This window comes from Bombus terrestris, chromosome 14, assembly GCF_910591885.1.
Source record: "Bombus terrestris chromosome 14, iyBomTerr1.2, whole genome shotgun sequence".
Classification (NCBI taxonomy): domain Eukaryota; kingdom Metazoa; phylum Arthropoda; class Insecta; order Hymenoptera; family Apidae; genus Bombus; species Bombus terrestris.
This window is the reverse complement of record NC_063282.1, coordinates 5,990,104-6,013,559: the sequence shown is the minus strand read 5'-3', so window position 1 is coordinate 6,013,559 and position 23,456 is coordinate 5,990,104. Positions and strand designations below refer to the sequence as shown.

Sequence of the window (23,456 nt, the reverse complement as noted above, 5' to 3'; positions counted from 1 at the left end):
GGAAAGTGAGTACTTGGTGTACGCACCCGGGACCCTCACCGACTTACCTGAAGGTTTAGACCACCATGATAGGGTTTACGATGCATCGATTACTAATGAAGCAACACATACCGGCAATTAGTTAATCTAAAAATCCACGACATCGTAAACGGTTTCTCTGAAGTCATTTTACCTTTCTTAATAGTTTCAAAGTTCCCGCGACCGCTATAAATGATTAAAAATCCCTACATTTTATTTATTTTTAAGTCAATATTTTATAGATATCTTATTTTGAATAATAATTAATTTGAGATAATTTGTTTTGAAAAAGTAAAATTAACATCAAATTCGCGCGCGTTAAAGTTTGTATTTCCAGGAAATGAATTGACGCCAGTACCAAATATTGATTGTTACTTTGTTGATACGGATATCGAGAAGCAAAGTGAGAACGTGATAAATACGAATCACGAAATTACTGTTTTATAGTAAACGTAATTATTCTGTACGCCTTTTGAATTTATTTTTATATTAAGCGAAATTAGAAATACAGTAGAAATAAAATACAAAATAGAAAGTTCTATAACATTAAGTTTTACGATTAACCTTAATTACTAAACAGTCTCGTGTTATCCTGTTTTTTCCTTAGATTAGTTGAATAACTGATAACAGAATTCATATTAACATGGATAGTGAATTAGAACAATTAGCTGTAAATCTCTTTGATATAGGAGCGTTTAAATTTGGAGAATTTGTGACCAAAGTTGGTCTAAAAACACCAATATATTTTGATTTAAGAGTCTTAGTCTCTCATCCAAAAATAATGGTAAGTTCTATTGTTATTATAATTACAATTATTTGCATCTAAATGTAATAATTTATATTTGTTATATTTACATTTGCTATGTGCAGACCAGTTTGGCTAGAATGTTATTGCCATTTGTAGAAGAATGTCCAAATGTAGCACGAATTTGTGGTGTTCCTTATGCAGCTGTACCATTAGCAACATTGATTTCTATAGACTCTAATGTGCCCATGTTACTTATGAGAAAGCAAACAAAGACATACGGTACAAAGAAAATTATAGAAGGGAAGTTTAAGCCAGGAGATAGTTGTGTGATTATCGATGATGTAGTTACAAGCGGTAGCAGTATTTTAGAGACAGCAGATATCTTAAGAAGGGAAGGTTTAAAAGTAACAGAAGCATTTGTGGTAATTGACAGAGAACAAAACGGCAAAAAAAATATAGAGAGTCATGGTATTTTGATGAGGAGTCTGTATACAACCACAAAACTGATGACATACCTCTTGAAAGCTAATAAAATTGCTGCCAATATTGTTAAAGATGTGACTGATTACTTATTAATATCCAAAGCACCAATCATTTCTCCAGGTAAAAGGATATTTAATATATTTTAACTCTTAAATAATTTGAGTACTTCATCTTAATAAATTTCAGACAACCGATTGACGATGCCATTTCATATTCGTGCCGAAAAGTGCAAAAATGCAATTGGCTCCAAGTTATTTCATCTAATGGAATCGAAGCAATCCACTATATGTTTAGCAGCAGATCTAACTAAAGCAGATGCTGTTATAGAGTTGGCTGATTTAGCAGGACCACATATAGTGTTGTTAAAAACTCATGTCGATATATTAGAAGATTTTAGTGATAATTTCATCAAGCGCTTAAAAGAGTTAGCGAAAAAGCATGACTTTTTATTGATGGAAGATAGAAAATTTGCTGACATCGAAAATACTGTATGTTTACAGTATGAAAAAGGGATTTACAAGATTGCACAATGGGCAGATGTCGTTACGGTGCACGCGATCGCAGGTCAAAGTATCATAGATGACTTCAAAAATAGTTTAAAAAACATAAGCGAACCTCGCGGCCTATTTATCTTAGCAGAAATGTCCTCCAAAGGAGCATTGACGATTGGTGACTACATGCAGGATGCTATAAGTATTGCAGAAATTTCGGATATGGTAGTTGGAGTTGTTTGTCAATCGGATATTTTCTCGAGTCCGGGACTTATTCAATTGACACCTGGAGTAAGAATATTGAAAAGTACCGATGACTTGGGACAGCAATACAACACTCCAGAATCTGTTGTCAATTCTGGAGCTGATTTAGCTGTAGTGGGCAGAGGTATTACCGAAGCGGAAGATAAATTGGCTGCCACATTAAAATACAAGGAAGAACTTTGGGCAGCTTACATAAAACGAATAACTTTGTAATAAATACCAGGAGTACGGGAAAAATATATTTTTTATTTTCGATTATGTGTACAACAATTAAAAACCGTAAATAATTGAATAACATCGACTTTAAAAAAAAGTTCTGCTAATAGAGCGATGCACAAATTTCGATGTATGTACATTATATAATAATACATTAATCTATTCACATTACTGTACAAAAGCTTTAAAGTGTATTTACTTGTTCCCATTAACAATGATACAGGATTACATGTACACATATGTATATCCTTTGCAATGTGCAAGAAACTCTTTATATTTCCTATAAATGCTGCCATATAAAAATCGTTATATTTATACATGTACACTTTACCTCTTTTGTACAAAATGCAATTAAATGAACCCCTTGTGATCCTATATGTTATTTGTATGTAATGCAGATATTTTACATTTTCGTATATTATATTATTATAATGTCATGAAATTATATTTTTCATCAAAACTTAAGTGTTCTTGTCTTCAAAAATCAATTTACCTTATTTAGTCTTAATACGATATAATAAAAAATGCGATAGTTTGTAGAGGACCAAACTTAATTTTGTCATCACGAGCAAGTTCTGTATTTTACTGGGAACGCCGTGCATACGAGATCAAATTTTTCATGCCTCCTTGCTCTGAGTAAGTTCTTCGACTAGTTTTCGGAATACTTGCGCTACCTGGCTATCAGGTAATGTTACCAGGACACTTTGGCCAGTTGCTGCTAATTTCCCAACTTGTGGATCTATAGGCACTTTTGCTAAGAATGGAACATTCACCATTTTTGAAAGAGCTATTCCTCCGCCCGCGGAAAATATATTTGTACATTCCTAGAATTAGCATTCCTTGTAAATTGAAGTAAAAAATTTGCTTTTATAATGTATGACCATAGTTTATACTAACTGAACATGATGGACAGACGAAGCCACTCATATTTTCAATAATCCCAAATATATGGATTCCAGTTTTCCTACAAAATGTTATTTCTCGTAAAACATCATCTACTGCAACTGCTTGTGGGGTGGTTACTATCAGTGCACCATCGCATTTCACATTTCTGAAAGCACAAAAAGCAGAATATAATTAGTTTTCATTCTAATACATCATTATGTTATATCCTCATTAACATGCATTCAAACAGAGTGTGTGTATAAGCTTATCAATCTCATGACTAATGCTTATCTAACAAGAAATACACTTCATTTGAATGTCACATGATGATTAATCATAGTCACATGTGAGAGTCCAAAAGCACATGACAAGAATATTACAAATCTATGAAATATTTTTGACATTCTTTTCATAGTTAATATGACACATAACATTTAAGTATTTAACTATCTCACTAATACTTAAGTAAGGAAGAAATTTCACCTTAAGTTTTCCATCACTGTAATATGTTCGTCTGAAGTTCCTGGTGGTGTATCAATAATTAAATAATCAATATCTTGCCAAACAACATCAGTCAAAAATTGTTTAATCATTCCAGTTTTTTTTGGACCTCTCCAAACAATACTTTCATCTTGATTTTTTAATAAAAATCCTATCGACATGACAGCCAGTTTTTGCTCTTTATCTGCAAACACTGGTATCCATCTATGTAATAAAATAATAATAACATAAGTAGATAATAATATTTTGTGAAAAATATATTCAAACACGAAGAAAATACGCAACAATTTTTTTTAAAAATTTACAAAAAATTTTCCAATTTTTATAATAATAAATAGTAATTATATTTAATACCCATTGGATGATTGATGAACATCTCTGCCTTCCAAATTCAACAGATAAGGCACACTAGGTCCGCAGAGATCAACGTCTAACAAACCAACCTATAAAATTTTTGATATGTAAGCAATCTAACCTACAATTCAAAAAATTTTTCGAACTTACTCGAAAACCCGACTCTTTGAGCGCAAGTGCCAATTGTGTGCTGATTGTTGATTTTCCAACACCACCTTTACCAGAAAGCACTAATAAAACATGTTTGACACCTTCCAACATTACGAAAAGAAATACGCAAACACCACCGGCGATGTAACCTCCACGACAGTCGGTCGCGTTCTGACAATTTTTGTTTTCTATCAATTTGACGTGGTTCCAGTCAAACGAGAATTTTTTCAACTACCAATTTTTCTCGTCTAAAATGCAGTCCATTCAAATTCATGCAAACTAAAGATCAAAAGTTTTTCTATTTCGTTCATACATCTCATAGATATAAAATATTTATTTTTTAGTATAATCGTGCATTTAAGTTCGACGATAATGTAAACATTTTGAGTTGCAAAATTTATCTGTTTTTGTATGAATATATTTCTAAAAATAAAGGTACCATTAACTGTTAAGTAAAAGTTCAGGAATTCTATCGCCACTGAACTGACACCTGTAGGTAAAAGAATTAAAAATTTTAGTTTCAAATTTTTAAATTACGCAATTACAATTTTTATAATATCAAATTTTTATTCTATCTAGTAAATAAGTTTTTTGTGCAAAAAAGAGATTTATATCTAAACTAAGCAAATGATAACGTCTGTATTCGCTTTTACAATCATATGGTAATCAATAAATTTCCGTATCTATTAGCAACGGTGACTAAAAATGGTAAACATTGCATCGTGCATTGTATTTTCTTTTTTTCTTTTTAAAATATATTATTCCTTAGTGTTTTAAAAATCACTTTCTTATACACATTCGACCCTTTACTCTATTTATATTTTATTCACTCTATAGATCTTCCTAAAACAAAAGTATTTTAACTCTTTTCACACTGAATACTCGTAACAGATACTGTCAAGAGCGAAGCCAGCTGCTTCTGAAGGAGTGAGAAAGTCCGTATCAGACAAAAGAACACCAAAATTAGAGGAATTTTTGGAGAAGCGCGATTACACCGGCGCTTTGACACTTTTGGAGTTCAACAATGTCTCAGAAACTACTGTAAATTCCGAATTATGGATGGGCTACTGCGCTTTTCATTTGGGAGACTACAAACGTGCATCAAAAATTTACGAGAATTTAAAAAGCAAGGATCAAGCACCGGCGGATACGTCGACGAACTTAGCATGTTGTTATTTCTACCTTGGCATGTACCCTGAGTCTCAACAAATTCTGGAACATGCTCCACACAGTAAATTGAAGAACAGATTGTTGTTTCACTTAGCGCACAAGATGGGGAATGAAGCAAAATTGATGGAATACCATCATATGTTGGAGGATATGATCGAAGATCAACTTAGCTTGGCTTCTATTCATTACTTACGGGCTCATTATCAAGAGGCTATTGATGTTTATAAAAAGATCCTACTGGAGAACAGGTTGTCATCCAACTGTCTTTATTCTATTTGATAAGTAATTGGAATATCGATATTTCAAATTAAAATTATCTTTAGGGACTTTGATAGCGACGATTCGAGTATATATAGCATTAACGAAAATCTAGGCGATAAAAGTTCCGATGTACATTTGATCAGAGAGTTAAGAGGTTCCAGGTACCCATTTCCTCCATCCTTTTCCTATTATTCCCATAATATGAATAATTCTTTCTAACTGAAGACGATTCTACGCGATAATTTATCTTCGATAATTTTACTCGTCCATGTTCCTTTTACAGAGATTACTTCGCGCTAAATGTATACGTTGCCTTGTGCTACTACAAATTGGATTACTATGATGTGGCGCAAGAAGTTCTTCAGGTTTATCTACAAAAGTATCCTGATAGTGCGATCGCCATAAACTTAAAAGCCTGCAATCATTTTCGCCTGTACAATGGTAACGCCGCACAAAATGAGATGAAGCAGCTGATAGATAAGATGTCCAACTCTCTCAGCTTCAGTCACGATCTCATACGTCACAACACAGTCGTACGTAACGTTAGAAAATATTCCAACCATTTTATACATCACAATACAATCGTACGTAACATTACAGAATTTTTCCAAATCGTGGACATCTTTATGGATTCGAGTATAATAAATTTATAATTAATACATACCTAAAGGAATTAATTTATCTTAGGTATTTAAGGGCGGAGAAGGTGCGTTGCAAGTTTTGCCGAATTTAGTGGACGTTATACCGGAAGCCAGACTGAATCTGGTAATTTATTACTTGAGACAAGACAACGTGCAAGAAGCGTTCGAATTAATCAAAGATCTTGAACCGGCTGTCCCACAGGAGTACATCTTGAAAGGGATAGTCAACGCGGTAATGGGACAGGAAACGAATTCCGTAAGTTTCTGCGCCAACTAAAATGCAAACTATGTGAGCTAATTATGAAAATTGTTTTTAGCGCGATAACGTAAAAACGGCGCAACAATACTTTCAATTAGTGGGTTCTTCGGCGTCAGAATGCGATACCATACCTGGTAGACAATGCATGGCCTCCTGTTTCTTCCTCTATCGTCAGTTCGAGGAAGTCCTGGTGTATTTGAATTCGATAAAAACTTACTTCTCCAACGAAGACAACTTCAATTTCAATTACGCTCAGGCACAGGCCGCGGCGGGTTATTTCAAAGAGGCGGAAGAGGCGTTTTTAAACATAAGAAATGAGAAATACAAGAATGATTACATTTATATCAGCCTATTGGCGCACTGCTGTGAGTGATCGAGAAATAATGTTTAATCTTAATACCTTGCCTTGTACGTAATATCGAGTCGTATTCAAGGTATAGGTAATAATTCCACTTTGGTGAAGGCAAATTACATCGTAATTGAGGTATTGATAGCAAAAGTGAACTTCGATATTTAGCAAATTAAGTAATTCACTATTTAAACTAGACACGAGTACAAAATACTTGGTGCAATGACTAGCTTCGTTTTGTATGACTAGTGCAACTTCTTAAGCCAGACTAACAGGAGAAGTTCGTATTTAGGAAAGATTAGTCATTTATACTTTTGCTCTTGATGTCTCATTTATAACAAAAGGTCTGCTTTAATTGTTCAATCCTTCTTTAATTCCTTAATGAAAACCACTGTGAGCACAAACTACATTATAACTTTCAAAATTTTTCACTTGAGAACATCATAGAACATAATAATCAAGGGGTCGATTATTTCTATATTATTCTTTCTTATTCTGATTCAGACATAATGAACAAGAAACCTCAGTTAGCCTGGGACTTGTATCTAAAAATGGACACGACGACGGAGTCGTTTAATTTGCTTCAATTGATCGCGAATGATTGTTACAAAGTCGGTGAATTTTGGTATGCGGCAAAAGCATTCGATATGCTGGAACGAATGGATCCAAGTCCAGAAAATTGGGAAGGAAAACGTGGTGCTTGTTGCGGCACTTTTCAATATATTGTAGCTGAAAGGCAATCAAAGTGAGCGTTCTTACTTTGAAGAATCATTTATTTCCATAAAAAAGCATTTCGTTATTTCGCAAATATATAATTCCTTTTTAATGTCATTTTTAGAGAGCTCTTACCTGAGGTCGTACAGCTTTTGAAGAATACCTCGAACTCACAAGTGGAACAGATCATTCGAGTGATGCGTAAATGGGCTAAAGATAACAGAATTAATTGTTGATGATAGGAATCGAGTGGACAGTGACTGATCGTTATCGTTAAGCCTGAAACGTTAAGCCTTATCTGAAACACGTTGAACAGCTATGGAATGTTAATGCATCTTGTAATATGCCTGTGTAAATTATGTATATGCTAATTCAAGACCACAGGCAAAAGATATAGTAAATTATATTTTTGCTTTTCACACAAGACCAACCTTAGAATTCAATATCAATCAATTACGCGTTACCAAAACTGCCTTTCTAATAAATTTGTTTGAAAATTTGCCAAAAGACTATCGATACCTCAGTTCTGAAGAATAATTCATTTTCAACTTTATAGCTTCGTCTTCGATGGCTATTTGCACCTTTGTACTGAATACGTTCTTTCTCTTTTTAAGTATGCTATATCAAGGTACATCCTTTTAAATAAAAATCAAGAAGAAAAATTTTTACAACAAAATTATGCTTATCAAGCCTTTCCCCTGTGGTCTTTAATTATGATAATAGTATTTTATAAATCTGAAATATTTGTGCAGAGTATCTTTTCAATGAATCCACGGTGTTGATGATTTAATATAAAATAGATATATTTAAACTGTGATACACTCATTTTATAATATAATAATAATAATAATAATAATAATAATAATAATAATAATTGTAATAGTAATAATAATAATAATAATTAATTTTAACAAACACAATCGGTGAATCGTAAAAACACCATAGTTGATGGCATACACCACATACGCATACTTGCACATCTCCGATCAAAGATTCGACATTCTTCGGAACGGAATACGTTTTTTAGAGAGTCACGGAGAATCCAACAATATCTTTGATTCCTTACGTGGTTTTCTATAAAACAATTCCGATGGAATGGCTGCTGAAGTTCAGCAAAAGAAACGAAAAAGAACACCCATGTCCCCACGTTATGGGCGTTTCGAAGATATTGAGCAGATAAGAAAATGCAAGGAAACTCTTGAACGATACCTTTTCAAAGTATAAATATCTTTAATTATATAATAAATCATTTCAAACGCGTATATCACCTGATGATAATCTACGTCTTCAAGTGTAAGCCGTGTCTGTCATTTAAATTCTCATACTACTTAGAGAACTACATATTTATTAAATCGATCTTATTCTTTCTATCGAAATATTTAGGCTTGATGCAGACGAGATATGCTCGAAATCGAAATCGTAAGCTAAAATAATTAATTTTTTAATACATTTTGACATGTTAGAAACAAATCAAAGTATAGAAAATTAATTATTTTAGTCTATATTAATTATAATAAATTTTAGTAGTATAGAAGGCGATAATTCACTAGTGTTTAATGAGTTTAAAGCTCGTATATTGCTATTTGAATTACATAAATCCATTTAAAGTCATATAAGAAATCTATAAACTAATGAAACAATTTTTGTTAAATCATTGAATTAAATTTAAAGATTTCTCGTTCGCTATTTGCAAATTTTGCAGCAGTGTGTGATGCAACAGAATTATGTTTTTAATGCAATGCATACGGGCCTACTATCGAAAATATACACATTATTTTTATTATTACTAGAACTGTACCAAATGTTAGGGGTAAATTTCTAAAAAAATATTAGCCTGGAATAAATTTCTAAAAAATATTGTTCTGGAATAAATTTCTACAAAAATATTGTACCGTATAAATTCGACTACTATGAACAAGAGGCAGACGTTTCTAAATATTCCTAAGATATTGCTGAAATTTTATAATAACAGACGCGATCCAACAGAACTGAGAACGTAGATTATCGAAAGGTGAACTGACCGCAAGAATGATAGAAAACTCTCAACTTATGTCCCGTGGTTTCTAGAAGGCGGTAAAAAGAGTGTTCCTTCTTCACAACGGTTCAAAGTCCCCATGTCATATTTTATACGACACGTTCAGAAAAATGTAGAGAAGGAGTGCCCGACATGAAATCGTCGCTACGTATCCCATATAAAAATAGCACCAGAAAAATTGGTTTCCGCGGTGCCTTTCGACGGCACGCGACAATCGTAATTTATCATTTTCAATGATTCGTGATCGATTGACACGAATCTCTATACACGGCACTCGTTCTCCGGGCTCGTTCTCATGCGACTCTGTTTATTTTTCGTTACGAGACATGGCTAATATAGTCAACCGGATAAAATAGTCTTGCGTGTCCACACACAGCAATCGATTATTACGTGTTTCTTTAACATTCTTAGATAATAAAAAAAAAAAAAAAAAAAAAAAAAAAAAAATAATAGGAGGAAGGAAAAGGACATCACGGTTCCTCAATTTCCCATACATACAACAACGATGATATCTGTGTTTCCGTCGATATTACGCTAAAAACGTAGCTTACTTTCCACTATGCTAAATGTGTATGTTAATACAGTTAATGATAGAGCGGGAAAAATCGTCTTCTCCTCACGCCAGCTTCCTTCTCTCGTTCCCTTTTCTCCCTATTTTTATACGACAATCATACAGAGGTATGGATCTACCTTTCACGCGATCCTCACTTACTCTCTCTTCTCTTATCTACGCTGTTTTTATTTTCTTTAAAAGATTCTAAGATTTTGTGCTCCCACTTTCTCACGCCTTCATACAACGTACGAGGGAAGTATCCTTTTGTTCTTTTTTTTTGCGTTTTTTTTCACATTTCTTTTTCTTCTTTTTTTTTCTTTTTGGCAGTCTGCTAACGGCCGAATCAAAGACCGTCGCATGGGCGGCGTAATCTACCGTATAATGTTAACGTTAAAACTCGCTGCACGCAATAGCAACGACTATGTGAAACAGGTTCTCTACGGATAATGCAACATCCTGATGCCTCCCATTTGCGGTACAGTAATTCATTGGATTCTAGAGTCCGAAGTGGTGAGAAACACTTAGAAACATATCGTCGAAATGATCGACCTACGAACAAGAGACTCCGCACACCGATTGGTACAAATTCACCTTAGACTCTTCTATTCTATTCTTATGAGCTTGTACCAATGGGTATTTCAATTCCTAAAGTATCTAAATTCGAAATTTCAAACGTTTAACTTTCGCTTAGCCCTTTGCAGTCGTTTACAGATTGAGCTTGTACATTGATTCACGGTTTTTAAAAACTAGATGTTCGTCGCATTTGTCGCTTTACTTATATTCCTAGATGAAACGTAACCACTAGACTGTAGATATTTATCGCAGATTTCTTGATTTTGCGAGCAGAGATGCTCGTTTCACGTGACAAGTATCGACACGTTGACCACTGATGACACCACGCTGGTGTCACGCGTAGTTCTCAGTTTTCGCGTTGACGAGTTCCGAGGAAGAAATTTTAGTCGCAATGGAAGCCTTTCGATATTCTGTGTATCTCTACAGACTATGAACACGCGTTCCGAACATTTTTAAATTCCAAATTCCGGATATCTTCGAATATCTCATAAATGTATAAATATCTGTAGTCTAGGGATTACTGAACTGCAAAGAGTTAATTATTCTAATCGTACTACAGAGCTTTCAAAAAGACTTTCATTTAACGGGAGGTTTCACCGTCCCCTAAACAGCCTCTAACTTACAGAGTAGAAGAACGAGCTTCTCTAAAATGGCAGTGACAACCTCCACGAAGAAAGGTCCATCCTTCACGATCGAAGTACTGTACGGATGTTGCATATGTTCGTCAAGACATTTCGTCGTCGCGTAGACACATGAATGAACACGCGTACAACCTCTCTATGCGACGTGGAAATATCTAGGAGCTTAGATCGGTAAATTACACGGTAAAGTTAATAGTAAGAAAAAACGTCTACTTAAGAACCATGTACATAGAGTATTTTGCAGCGGTGATCTTGCAATGAAACTAACTTCCGTCATCGTGGAACGAGCGGTTCCGGCGTGTGACCAAGAGGAAATTAGTTCCGGGATTTTCTTATACCTACGAACGATCCAGCAAGATCGAGGACGCGTGGACCGTAGAATTCGAACCAGCAGCGTACACGTTCGACATCCACGGTCCACGTTTTAAAGAGTGTCGTTTGGCATTTAAATATGGCGTTGTTAAGTGCTCGAGATTGCGAGAAATCTTCGCGAATATTTCGTTACAAGGAAAGTGTGCGATCGATGTAATCCGAGGATTCGATGTTCTACGTGAATTTTCTTGTTGAACGCGACTTGTTCAAGAGGGCAGTGTGTCGTTCAGAGACGAACAGAATTTCATAAACGAATCTCCATGTACGCTTCTTGCTGCGAATGATCTAACACAGTTTGGAAGTCGTCGAGTACAGTAATATCTCGTGCAATATACTCTAGCTTGTGCTTGACAATAATTGCATTGGAAAAATTAGTTAATCAAACTTATGATATCTTCACAATTTTATATAATAATACGATTAATTATAATGAACGTAGAAATAAGTGGCTCATGCTCGAATCGATCGCACGTGTTCCTTTTTATACGACGGCTCATCGACGTGTCATTTGTCATCATAGTCATTCTGTGTACTTAGTTGTTGTTCCTTGGTAGGCAGTTCACGTAAAAGACGGTGAAAATTCATAAGACACAAGCGGCTGAATGTTATATACACGTTCGCTAATTTCTGAACGAAGAGAGATTGTTCAGTGAAAGAGAAGCGTACGGCAATGGGTCAACAAGGGAGGCACGATAATGAACGTTTTTTTTTTTTTTAATATTAATACTGGTTAATGCAGACGATGATTTCAATCCTGTGTATTTATAATTAGGAACTGAACATCCGAGGTGAACTAAGGGTTCCACAGAAAAATTTCCTTGCAGAGTTTCAGGATTCCTCTCAAGCAACGATAAAACGTATAATAATCGATGCGCTTTCGAGAGTTGAGGATTAATTTCGGCGTGTGACACAACACGCGCGAATCTCGAAGGCGGATCGATGATAATAGTAGAAAAGACCTTGGTCACGATGGCATTTGATGGAAGAAATATCGCAGAAAAAAACAAAAAGAACGGTGGTAAACGATATATAATCAGTCGTGTTAGAAATCGATTGTCCAACGATTAACATAGCACATACGATGAAAATCATCGCTTCATTACAGTTCGTCTCGTAATAAAAAAAGAAAAAAAAAGAAAAAAAATTAATATAAAGATAAAGCGAGTAGTGAAATAAAAAAAGAAAACGAGAAAGAAGGTAGGCGTCCAAACGCTATTAAAACAAAAAAGAGAGAAACTGCAGACGGCAAAAAGAAAAAAAAGAGTAGTATTGGACATAATGTAACGTTTTTCTCGTGATACGCACGATGTCTAAAAAATAATACTAAACGAAACGAATCGCACACATTGATCACACTACTTGCGGCTCGCCGAAGGATCCATTTAGCCTACCTCAGTCTGTGTATCAAACTTGGTCTTTAATTGATTTCGCCGTTCGCACGGTCCGTGGCACGCTCAAACAGGAACGCTACAAATTAGACATAGTCTCGCTTGCATCCGGATTTCTCTTTCTTTTTGAGTGTCCTTTTGTAACTGCGGGTGAGACTGTGGGTAGCCACGCTACTCAGCGCTACTTTTGTGCATGCCACGGCACTTGTTTCCTAATTTGTGTCCCTGAAAATCATTAGGAAAGCATCTTTTATATTATTTAAACTTTCTTAGTGGGAGGTTCAGTATTCTTACATTGATGTCGATTTAATATAAATTTAATATATTTTTACTCAAACATGCACGCCATACACATAGTATGTAAAAATATGTGAAGACCACATAGGAAAAGTATGATAGATTCATTTTTCTAAATGTTTAGGAAGGTGATAAAAATACATATAATGCCAAAGTCAAGAAGGAAGGTAGTTTTTATTGGTTCACAATATATATTGAATTTTGAAATTGTGCTTTCATAGAAGACAGGAAATACGATTGATCATATTCTTCACCTGTGGCCTTCATATATATCCAAAGTAAAGTGCGTGTTTGTAAATTTCTATCTAGACTCGATTACTTTAGCCATGTTCAGAAAATTATGAATCTGCATGAACATTCATGGCGTACCAATTAGTATGGATTATTTGAAACGCACGTGTGTGAATATCGAAGTACTAAAAACTGCGGCACAACTCACCCTGGCCCAGGATAATAATAATAGGGAGGCGGTCGCTCGTATTCCGTGCTAAGCGGAGGCGGAGCGGCAGCAGCAGCTGGTTGGTATCCAGGAGGACCACCATTAGGGAAGTCACAATTTCTGAAAAAATACCTCTTCGATCAGCAAAACCACGCAGGAGAAATTCGAATAATGTAGCTTACTCTCTATTCTTCGTCAAACGTGTCGAATAACGAGCACAAAAAAAAAAAGGAAAAATAAAAAGTATTCTCGAAGAGAGTTATCTTTTGCCATAGCGTACGTATGCCTTAGCGAACAAACGAATGACGAAGCTGCTGAAGCGAAATCAAAGTAAATTTTATATACCGTGATTCTCCTGTGAAATAAAGAAAAGAAAGGTGACTCGAATTCGTAATAATACTTTTACGCATGCTCGTTTAAAAATCCTTGTATACGTATGTTTTATCGAACACGATTGGACTGATTGTGGCAGTGGCGGTGTAGGTATAACGCTGATACCACGCGAGTCACTTTATTCGATCATCACGATCGCCAACAACCTGACACAATTTCTTTTTTCTTTTTTTTTTTTCTTTATTTATTCCTGCAAAAGCTCTAGCGAAGCTATTTGCTTGCGACGCAAACAAATTGAACAAAAAGAACGAACTAAGGAAAACGAGAAGTACGGAGACACAATTGATAACAATCTGTCTTGCGACTTACGTGCAGAGGCGTATCGAGAGACGCGAGAAGTTGCCCCCCCGCAAGGTTCCCACTCACCTGGAAATAACCGGGAAAAAAAGCGTGACCAACGGGGTTGCATGAGATGTATGGACGGGATCAAGAATAACTTGCATGGTGTCAACAACATTCTGCACCTCACAACGATACTTTTATAGGTTTCTGTTCTTCTTTCCTTTTTTTTTTTTTTTTTTTCATTTCGATAACAGTATCATTATTTATGATATGGATCGGACCGCGCTGAATCTAACAAGATACACTCGAACCCTTTACAAATGCTCAACAAGAGTGAACGATATATTTTATTCGATAAAAGTAAAATTTATAGTAACATAAATGGATGAATAAAATTGATTTTATTCATTTATTTTAATTTACCAGGGTTATTGAATGGGTCAAGTAGATATTTCTAATAATTTCTAAACTGGATAATTCCAAGTGATTTTAAATACTCGATCTTTTACATTCGTATGAAGCTACTCGACCCTTTCAAGATGTTCGATTCTTCAATGATAAATACTGTACAAGGTAGATCATGCAATTCATACATCTTCGATGGTTGGTGGTAGAGCAATACGATGCGGGAAAAGACGAGATACTTTATCTATGATTAGGTTATCATACAAAGTACAAGAGACGGGACATCGGTAAAATTTCTTCTTTATCCGTTTCGATTTACAAGTAGGGAGAGAAATAGGGAATATACAATTCGAGTCGTACGTGGTTCGACAAGTACTTACAACTACATTGGGACTGTTGAAATTTGAAATGTCGCCACTGACCTGAACAAGTATCGTGCGAGTTTCTACACAGAGAGCTTGATCCCATCCTCGAGTTAAATCGAGCGGTTCGGAAGAATCGGTGAAAACAAAAAAGGTGAGAAAAAGAATTTCGCGCGATGAGTGGGAACCCTGCTCACCGATGAAGGGAAACGAGAAAAAGGAAACGAAAGAAAGAGAGATAAATGAAAGATCGGTGATGGTGAGAGATCAGGCGCCGAGATACAGGAACCGAGAGAACAATAAGTTTGTAAGTAAAATAAGAAGAAAATTGCGTAACGTGTCACAGAAAGCTGTGTTTAAGATTTTTGCTCGGTCCAAATTGGATGTTTTGCAAGACTTACTGCGTTTCTACGGATATGCTAAAGACTTTATTGTGAGGTTCTGTTTTGGAGGGGGCGGTATGTTCGTGGCTTCGCCACGTGGGGGTGGAACTGTAAAATAAATCAGAGATGAACTAGTGAACCGGAGAAATGAAAGGAGAAAATCGTCGATCTCAAACAAAAAGACACCTATTGCATCCAGAATCGTTCAAGAGTGTGGTAGCTCGCGATACTCGCGAGAAACAACCCCTAGAGGTTTCTGACAACCCCCGAGAACGCATTCTCCGCTTCGCTAGATATGGTCAGCATTAACAGACTTTTATTTTCTTTTCCATTCCATCTTCATTCAAATAATGCAAGATGACGATCCGAAATGAATAGAAAAAAAGAAGAGAACCTTAAAGCGGCAGCACTATTCTTTCAAACAAGCGCCTGTCTTCGAAATACTCCCTGATAAAGCCGTAGACTGAACGTCGTTTTGGAACACAGCGTCTCTCTAAAAAAACTCTAAAGAATTCGGCTAATTTAAAAAACTTTACATGCTTGAATCTACCAGGTAAAATCAGTAAATGGAAATATTTCTTGTCTTAATGAACGTGTGTTTGGTTTCCATGAAATTCTACCAATTCATCATTTATTTTTAGAAGACTCGCGTCGTTGAACTTAACGGATAAAATTAAAAAACCAACAAAAATATACTTATCACGCTTTCCTGCTGTGATCCTCATACGATAAAGAAATAAATCACAAATTCAGTGTGCTCCCAAAACGACGCTATGATTCAGCCAAGCTATCTCTCGATATAATTTCTTTCGAGGTGCTTTATCTCACGAAGGACGAATAATGCTCTCGCTTCAAGAAGTTTTCGACCGACAGATCCGAAGTGACTTGTTCCAACACTTACTTCGGCGCCACGTCAGAGTATCTGGAATAATGGTGATAATGGGACGTGCTCTGATGCGCTTCTGGGACTCTCTCTCGTTCGCTGTATCCACCCGCTGGACCATCGTAGCTTTCGTACTTTGCGTAAGGGTCTCTGCTGTGCGATACGTATTTCTTATCGTGAACACTGCAAGGAAAATGAACGTTTCAGTAGACTAAATCACGGGTCTCCGGGGCACTCGTCATGCGAGTTAGAGAGTGTACTATTTTGCTAAGCTGTTTCTGCGTGTTACGTGTATCATTAATCTCCTAAGTAGCTTTGGTACACGAGACAAAGGGCTAGCCGCCACGCCACTAAACTCGTACGTGTGTTCCTCTGTGTATGTATGTATGCATGTGTGTGTGCGTATGTGTGTGTGTGTGTGTGTAAGAAAGAAAAATTCCATTTTTCACACGACTAGTTAAAAGCTCCGAAAAACGCGAGAGCGTTAGTATATTAAGATACATTAAATGTTTAACACCTTCTGGACTGATTCACATAATATATTAGGGATGATAAAATGTTGAATCACTGACTTACATGTTTGTTTAGTAGATTGCAGATGTATATGCAAATTCTATATGCTTCAATGTTTGTACATGCTTAATAATGTACATGCTTATATGCAAATTTCATTTGTAAATGCAATTGTAAAGATGGAAGTTAAGCAGAGGATACTTTTGATATCCTTTGGATACTTTATGTGTATATTTATAATATCTAATGCATTTTGAATATTGTATCTTTCTGAATATTTCATATATTTGTACTCTGGATATTCTATATATGTATTTTTTCATGTCATAAGCAATCTGTGTATTTCTACATCTCTTAGTTTTTGTATAAATGCACAAACATGTTTAGTTTACTTATTACATAATATAATACATGTGATACAAGAAAGTCGAGAAGGTATCAAAGTTCAAGTAGCAGATGATTAACTATATATTTTAAAGATTTTATACCTATGTAATTGAAACGATATTGTGGGATCTGCAATTAGTGTCATACTGCGTATAGACCACAGAATTTTGTTATTTCAACAATTGAGAAACTTTCTGGAAAAAGGATCCACAAAAGGGAATAACGAATTGAGTAAATTGTATTACAAGTTTTAGTTCTAGCGTTTTAACGTTAGCAACGTTTAAATAAATAATTATAATGACTGTTGAAAAATTTTAAATAGATAGTAATTGAGTAGAAAAATCATTTGAAATATATATATTTATCACAGACATATAGACCCGTTTTTTAGAAAGGTTCTACATTTTCCTTTTCCCTCTACAATTAGTTTCTTCAGCGAAATAATTCTGATTCCACAATACGTTAGCTAGAGTGCTCGTCGTGGTAGAACCAATCATGCAGACAAAGGGTAAAATCGTTCTAATCAATCAAATCACTACACGATTTTTCCCGGTACACTGTGTCTTTCTGATCGCGAAATATCTTAAGTTGGGGTGTGAAGAGTAGTGGAACGTGAAACGAACAAATATATTGTGTTCACAGCGTTAATGAAGGATTCACGTGCTATACGATCAACATAATTCAACATGCGAGCAACTTGGCTGTTCTTGTTGTATACTTACTGAGTAAGGGGTATGTTATCCCTGTCTGCGTACGCGTCATACAAATATTCACTGGAACGGAGCGTGTTAGCGGTTAGATTCCAACAACCATTCCACACATTAGACAGCTACTTTTAATTTAATATGAACTACTGCATTGGTACAGTGAAGAAAATTCGATCGTCTTATGTAAATTTACAAATTAACGTGGAAGTACGCGGGCTGAAAATCATAGTGATGTAAGGTGCAAGTCAAGATTTTGAGAATTCGTACTTAGTTATGTATTTCAAATTTTGAAAATATTATCCCATTAGTCTGACAATTACTTCGACAAAATATAGAATTTTTTAGAATAATAAATGCAGATGGACTCACTTAAGTACATCACAGCGATTCTCAGCTCTTCGAAATATAAATTGAAATTATCGGCCTTAGAATCCATAAACTTCAAACTTTTTATGTATTTAGTTAATTTGCAAGGTAAATCTAGATTTTTTCATCTAGGTAATTAGTCAGAGAAATACAGAACAATAAATTTAGAAATATATTGAAGATATCGGACGATCGAATAATTTTCACGAAGGACAGAGTTTTCGAGCCAAACATTATTCTCCTCTTTCGTGGTACGTTCTTGCGAAAAGAAGACATGTACGATAAACGCGACAAAAGTCAGGAAACGATTAGTTGATAGCTCACGGCACACCGAGATAGAATTGAGAATAAAGGCGGTGAGCTTACAAGGAATAACGCGTTCATCGATTTGCACGGGATTCGCTCTAGAGAATTGGCGATGCAATTTTGAGACTCGCTAAACAAAGTGGTAGGATGATTCATGCCGAGTAGAAAATATCGATAAGAAAGATATCGCAAGCGCGAATATGTGCATGCTGAGGATAATATGGAAGCTCGATTAACTACCAGACTGAGACAGAAGGCTGTCAACACTTTCTACATAGAGGGTGCTCAGAATCTGCTGGCCAGAAATTAGCGAAGAAAATCATAGAAGCGATTGTTTTCAAGTGGATGTATTGTTGTTTCTAATTTTCCTAATATTTCTTCGGAATAATCAAGCCAATTGTTTATTCCTAAACTAAATTTTTGAACGAACTGCAATTTCTTCTGTTCCTTTTCGATTTAACGAATGATATGAAATAATCCCGATCTCACAACAAAGGACAGTTTGGGAATTTAAAATCGACATGCACCGGATATCTAATTATATTTTGGAAACATTTAATAGCGTTGAATCTATCAATTGGGTTTGAACGATATAAAATGAGAGAAACTTACGCTTCGACTAGAGGTCCTGGATAGGGATCCGATTTTTGGTACAGCGCGCTCAATTTCACGCAAAGTACTATGGTTGGGATGAAGAGAATTAGACACCAGCCCACACTCACCCAGAAACCATTCTGTGGATTATGAGTAGAAGTATGATACATTGTAATTTTTGCAATTTATAAGAATGATTATATACAGAAGAAAGTTGATCAATTGCTTACGAATGGATCTAGAACCCGGTTGCATCCTGCGACTAGCGTTGCATTATACGCGTTGGAGACTGGAGCACATCTTCCTACGTCCATCAGCGCGTGATGGATAACTAGCTCGAGGAAGTCGTCAACTTGACGAAGGAAAGCGTTTCCAAATTTGGTTGCCAGCTATAATAAAAAAAAACGAATTGTGACGCAGTTACTTTGAAATTATTATCTAAATATTCTGAAATATTTCCATTTGATTGTAACTTAAAAGATATAAATAAATAATCGTTCAATTATACTGTGTACTTTCATTTCCTATACTATCACAATGATTATTGTGATATTATGAAAATGCTTAAGAATCTTAGGATGTCTATTTTTAATAAAGTAAAAAGCTTTAGTATTTGATGATGGACAATATGTGATTATAAATTTAGAAGTCTCTATGCATCTTTTAATGAAAAACGCTCGATACTTTCTCTTTCCATGAGCTTATTCTAAAGCTGAATGATATTCTCCCATATTTTTTCGCGGATATTCAATTTTAATGTCTTTCCAAATATTGTTAGTAATTTTAATCGACGAAGAGATATTCAAAACCTACTTGTTGCACGTATTCTGGCCCGTCTTTATTCAAAAACTGCTGCGCCTTCGTCACTTCGTTAACCAGATTATGAATAGCTTCCGCCATCGAACTGTGGTTAAACTTTATCTTCTCCTCGAGTGTCACAGCCTTTGTAACCAACTGTTCGCTAAGCATTCCCATGGGTTTTACCAACTGGTCATGATAATATGCCAGATCCATTGCGTTTTTCTCCAAACTGACTCGAATGTCCTCTTGCCCCTTGGGCAATTCAGCTGACACATCCAACAGTTGTTTCGCTAGATGTTCCAGGTTGATGTTCGTGATATTATCTGCGAGGATCTCCACATACTGATAGAACTTGATGTCACTGAGACCACTTTGCGCAAGATCGTTTAATTTCGACTTTGCACTATCCGTGAGGATCACCACACCAGGTGAGAGACTGATTTTGCGTCGTAATTGTTGGATTGTGTTGTTGATGTCGTAACGGCCGGCGTATTCGCGTAACGAGCCTATGTCGAAGATGTTGCCTACCTTCAGTACATTGTACAGTGTTTCGTTTCGATGGCAGTGTCTGTCATGAAGAAACAATGGAACTGTTTTTTATCTTCGATAATGTGAGAGACGGGGAAATGCAAATAGCGGTTAATAAGCATCTTCGATCGTAGATAGTCTTTTATAATCTTCATAACTTTTTTAATAATTTTTTACTATACACTTACGTGATTATGTAGCTCATATTCACGTCAGCATTAGGATTCTGTGGATACAGCTTATTTTTGATTTGCACAATTTCATCAACTAGAGCGAACATCCTATTATCCTGCGGATTCTTCAAAGGTTCACAAATAGCTCTTTGAACAAGAACACCAATGACCATGTGTGCTACGGTTATCACCATTAGAACGCTCGTTAAGAGGAAAATTATCCAAACAGCCCTGGAAAAATTCCGCAAAATGTTACCGATATCACGAATCGCCAAATGATACAACAATTTTAGCAACGTTTTTAAAAGCTTACATCATAAGGAATCGTGCCCCAGATCCTTTGTTACAGCAATCGTCCCCATATCCATCAGGTCGCTTTCCGCAAATGCCACAGAAGAGACCGAAAGTCAGACACATTAAAACTGTTAGTAGAATTCCTGATATTCCAAGGCCAAGATAGTATCTGGAAAAAATACACATGTCAGAGAGAAAGAGAGAGAGAGAGAGAGAGAGAGGGAGGGCAAGATAAATAATTCATACCGAATATTTGAGTATTTTTCAGAGAGAAATATTCACATATTGGGATAAAATATAATAGAAATGTTCAAACACTCGAACAGAATAGAACAGAAATATGCAAATATTCGAAGAGGGCAGAAACGATTCGGACGAAATGTACAATACAAATAAAATGTTTATCATTGTTTCTCACCTGTACGGTATATACTGATCCACGTGCTTCCATGTATGATCTACAGCCTTCATGTCATCGCTTATCTCAACGCCTATCCTATCAAGAAGCACTGTCATATTCTTCGCCAAAGCGTCCATATGTACGCTGACTCTTCTAATACTCGCGCTCACGACAGGAATGGTCTGGTTCACAGCGTGTTGAATGTCTTTCTGAATCTTCAAGAACGACTCTTTGCCCTGGCTCACTTCCGACACGATGTTGCCTTTCATCAGCATCGTGATGTTGTTCAAAGCGGATGTGACGTTTGGCAACTGGAAAAAATCATGTACGATCGTTCGATATAAATGATCAAAATAAAAATAAGATCGTTCGTATCTATCGGAAAAAGAACGATTACGCCTGAGATGACACATTAAATGAGAACATTGTAGAACAGTCAGAGTATCGATATGGAAAGTGTCATGCTTGTGTCTATTTAAATGACCAATCCCCAGGTATGTTAATGTTAACGGTATGTTAAAGAAAAAAAGAGAGAAAGAGAGAGAGAGAGAGAGAGTGTGTGTGTGTGTATGTAACTGAAGAGTGCATTGAAATGTATCAAGTCTCTTAAAAGCTCTTTGTAGCAGACTGACGGAATGCATAGAGTGCTCAGCTGGAAACAAAGTACGTTTAAGATGTGTTCGACAGGTTTCAATTCAGAAAAACGTAGTAAGAGAAAACTCAGTGCAAAATAGGAAACGTTTCATTCCTTCTAGACATTTCCCATGTGTGTTACGCGCTTAATTAAATATGAGTTGTTTCTAAAATATGTAAGTCTCCTTTCCTCGTGGCTAGGTTTAAAGTAAGGACAATAATTCGAAATCATTCTAGACGTCACACATTTAACAGAGGTTGTCAATTAACGATACACATATCGAACGTTTACACATAATCGAAAGTTGATCATGCTTTAGCTTATAACTTACAGACTGAAGCTATTTGGTGGTAAGCATGGAATCAGATAAGTTTACACAATAATTCTATTCGTAAACCAATGGTTGGACATCCATAAGATTAAGAAAACAAACTACGTCTGCTAGATCGCTAAATGTATAGTAACATCGGTCAGTTTTACTTTTACTAAAATTATTATTATATCGAAACAGAAAAATGATTGTCTAATTTCCATTGGTCTACTACTTGATTAGTACAGAAACACAAGCAAATTGAACAGGTTCATTAATATTCATTTTCCTTTTTGTATAAAGTTACAGAATCAGCGAGACAAAAAATAAATAAGTAAATTGGGTAAATAAATAAATTAGAAAGTAAAAGACAAAAGAAAGTAGTGTATCACTATCGAATCGATGCAGAAATAATATCACAACTTCTATCGCGGTTTAATGTGAATAAACCGAACGAGTAATAGTGGATTTTATAATAATCATCATACCTTCGGGAAGTATCGGTCCATGTACTGTATGCATGTAAAGGAAAAAGAAAATTAGATGCATGACGAACAATAACGATTGACGGACAGATGCAACAAAAGCGGAAAATACCTTGTCGAACTCCACTTGAACCGACATTTGATTCACTTTGTAATCATGCAGCACCTGTTTGCAATTTTGCGTCTTGCAAGCCGCGAGCGTGTGTAGGAGATTGTTTTTAACACCTCGTACAACTGGAACGAATACAAAATTTGCTAAGATATCGTTCTATTAAAATATTCATACCTTTGTTAAGTATTGAAACGCTTATAGGGAAACAAGGGCAGATCTGATTATATTAATAGGAAATTATTAAAATCTTTGAGAATTGTCGATCCATTTGGAAGCTTAGATTGTATAGAATTTTATATGATCCGAATAAATTACCTGGGAAGTGAAATACTTAGA

At 35.6% G+C, this 23,456-nt stretch overlaps 4 protein-coding genes across 14 annotated transcripts in view; 2 read left to right on the top strand and 2 right to left on the bottom strand.

The window, feature by feature from the left end:
* The first annotated feature begins 13 nt into the window (after positions 1-13).
* Positions 14-2,685, top strand: LOC125386260 (uridine 5'-monophosphate synthase-like). Of its 3 annotated transcripts, none has more exons than XM_048411719.1 (4): positions 14-470; positions 626-802; positions 889-1,369; positions 1,436-2,685. In XM_048411719.1, the coding sequence occupies exons 2-4, from the start codon at positions 662-664 to the stop codon at positions 2,215-2,217; spliced, it is 1,404 nt and encodes a 467-aa protein (XP_048267676.1). In that variant the 5' UTR covers positions 14-470; positions 626-661; the 3' UTR covers positions 2,218-2,685. The 3 variants fall into 3 exon arrangements, with proteins under 3 accessions (XP_048267676.1, XP_048267675.1, XP_048267677.1); XM_048411718.1 differs by having other exon boundaries at positions 14-481; XM_048411720.1 differs by lacking the exon at positions 14-470 and having other exon boundaries at positions 663-802; positions 923-1,369.
* LOC100642658 (cytosolic Fe-S cluster assembly factor NUBP2 homolog) lies at positions 2,231-6,338 on the bottom strand. 2 transcript variants are annotated; one of them, XM_003400701.4, is made up of 6 exons: positions 6,206-6,338; positions 4,111-4,600; positions 3,961-4,049; positions 3,589-3,810; positions 3,118-3,271; positions 2,231-3,044 (listed from the first exon to the last, which is right to left on the bottom strand). In XM_003400701.4, exons 2-6 carry the CDS (start codon positions 4,219-4,221, stop codon positions 2,838-2,840), a joined length of 783 nt encoding a protein of 260 aa, XP_003400749.1. In that variant the 5' UTR covers positions 4,222-4,600; positions 6,206-6,338; the 3' UTR covers positions 2,231-2,837. The 2 variants fall into 2 exon arrangements, with proteins under 2 accessions (XP_003400749.1, XP_048267680.1); XM_048411723.1 differs by having other exon boundaries at positions 4,111-4,358.
* On the top strand, positions 4,999-8,611 carry LOC100646439 (intraflagellar transport protein 56; the record flags this gene model as incomplete). Its single annotated transcript, XM_020866652.2, has 6 exons — positions 4,999-5,528; positions 5,825-6,125; positions 6,229-6,438; positions 6,500-6,806; positions 7,295-7,535; positions 7,629-8,611. Coding segments are annotated over 6 exons (1,701 nt in total), but the record flags the coding sequence as incomplete, so codon positions are not given.
* Positions 8,612-9,226: 615 nt separating this feature from the next.
* Positions 9,227-23,456, bottom strand: part of LOC100648912 (prominin-like protein) — a 72,660-nt gene continuing 58,430 nt past the window's right edge. The window contains exons 4-17 of one of the 8 annotated variants that reach the window (XM_048411703.1): positions 23,121-23,242; positions 23,012-23,035; positions 22,545-22,553; positions 21,598-21,890; positions 21,199-21,348; positions 20,901-21,116; positions 20,197-20,752; positions 19,614-19,772; positions 19,402-19,523; positions 18,133-18,183; positions 16,529-16,693; positions 15,646-15,735; positions 13,803-13,922; positions 9,227-13,291 (exon numbers count right to left, since the gene is read on the bottom strand). In XM_048411703.1, coding sequence (XP_048267660.1) covers positions 13,279-13,291; positions 13,803-13,922; positions 15,646-15,735; positions 16,529-16,693; positions 18,133-18,183; positions 19,402-19,523; positions 19,614-19,772; positions 20,197-20,752; positions 20,901-21,116; positions 21,199-21,348; positions 21,598-21,890; positions 22,545-22,553; positions 23,012-23,035; positions 23,121-23,242 — 2,090 coding nt within the window. In that variant the 3' untranslated portion in view covers positions 9,227-13,278. Of the gene's footprint in view, positions 13,292-13,802; positions 13,923-14,504; positions 14,562-15,645; positions 15,736-16,528; positions 16,694-18,132; positions 18,184-19,401; positions 19,524-19,613; positions 19,773-20,196; positions 20,753-20,900; positions 21,117-21,198; positions 21,349-21,597; positions 21,891-22,544; positions 22,554-23,011; positions 23,036-23,120; positions 23,243-23,456 lie in introns of those variants that run through there. The other 7 variants (XM_048411705.1, XM_048411704.1, XM_012316234.2 and 4 more) reach the window with 7 other exon arrangements.

Excerpts from the sequence above, each read along its gene's own strand:
- LOC100642658 (XM_003400701.4), bottom strand. The coding sequence starts at position 4,221 with ATGTTGGAAGGTGTCAAACATGTTTTATTAGTGCTTTCTGGTAAAGGT. Across the intron at positions 4,050-4,110 it reads TCAAAGAGTCGGGTTTTCGA|GTTGGTTTGTTAGACGTTGA; the intron begins GTAAGTTCGAAA and ends AAAATTTTATAG. Across the intron at positions 3,811-3,960 it reads GTTCATCAATCATCCAATGG|ATGGATACCAGTGTTTGCAG; the intron begins GTATTAAATATA and ends TTTATTACATAG.
- LOC125386260 (XM_048411719.1), top strand. The coding sequence starts at position 662 with ATGGATAGTGAATTAGAACAATTAGCTGTAAATCTCTTTGATATAGGA. Across the intron at positions 803-888 it reads TCTCTCATCCAAAAATAATG|ACCAGTTTGGCTAGAATGTT; the intron begins GTAAGTTCTATT and ends TGCTATGTGCAG. Across the intron at positions 1,370-1,435 it reads AGCACCAATCATTTCTCCAG|ACAACCGATTGACGATGCCA; the intron begins GTAAAAGGATAT and ends AATAAATTTCAG.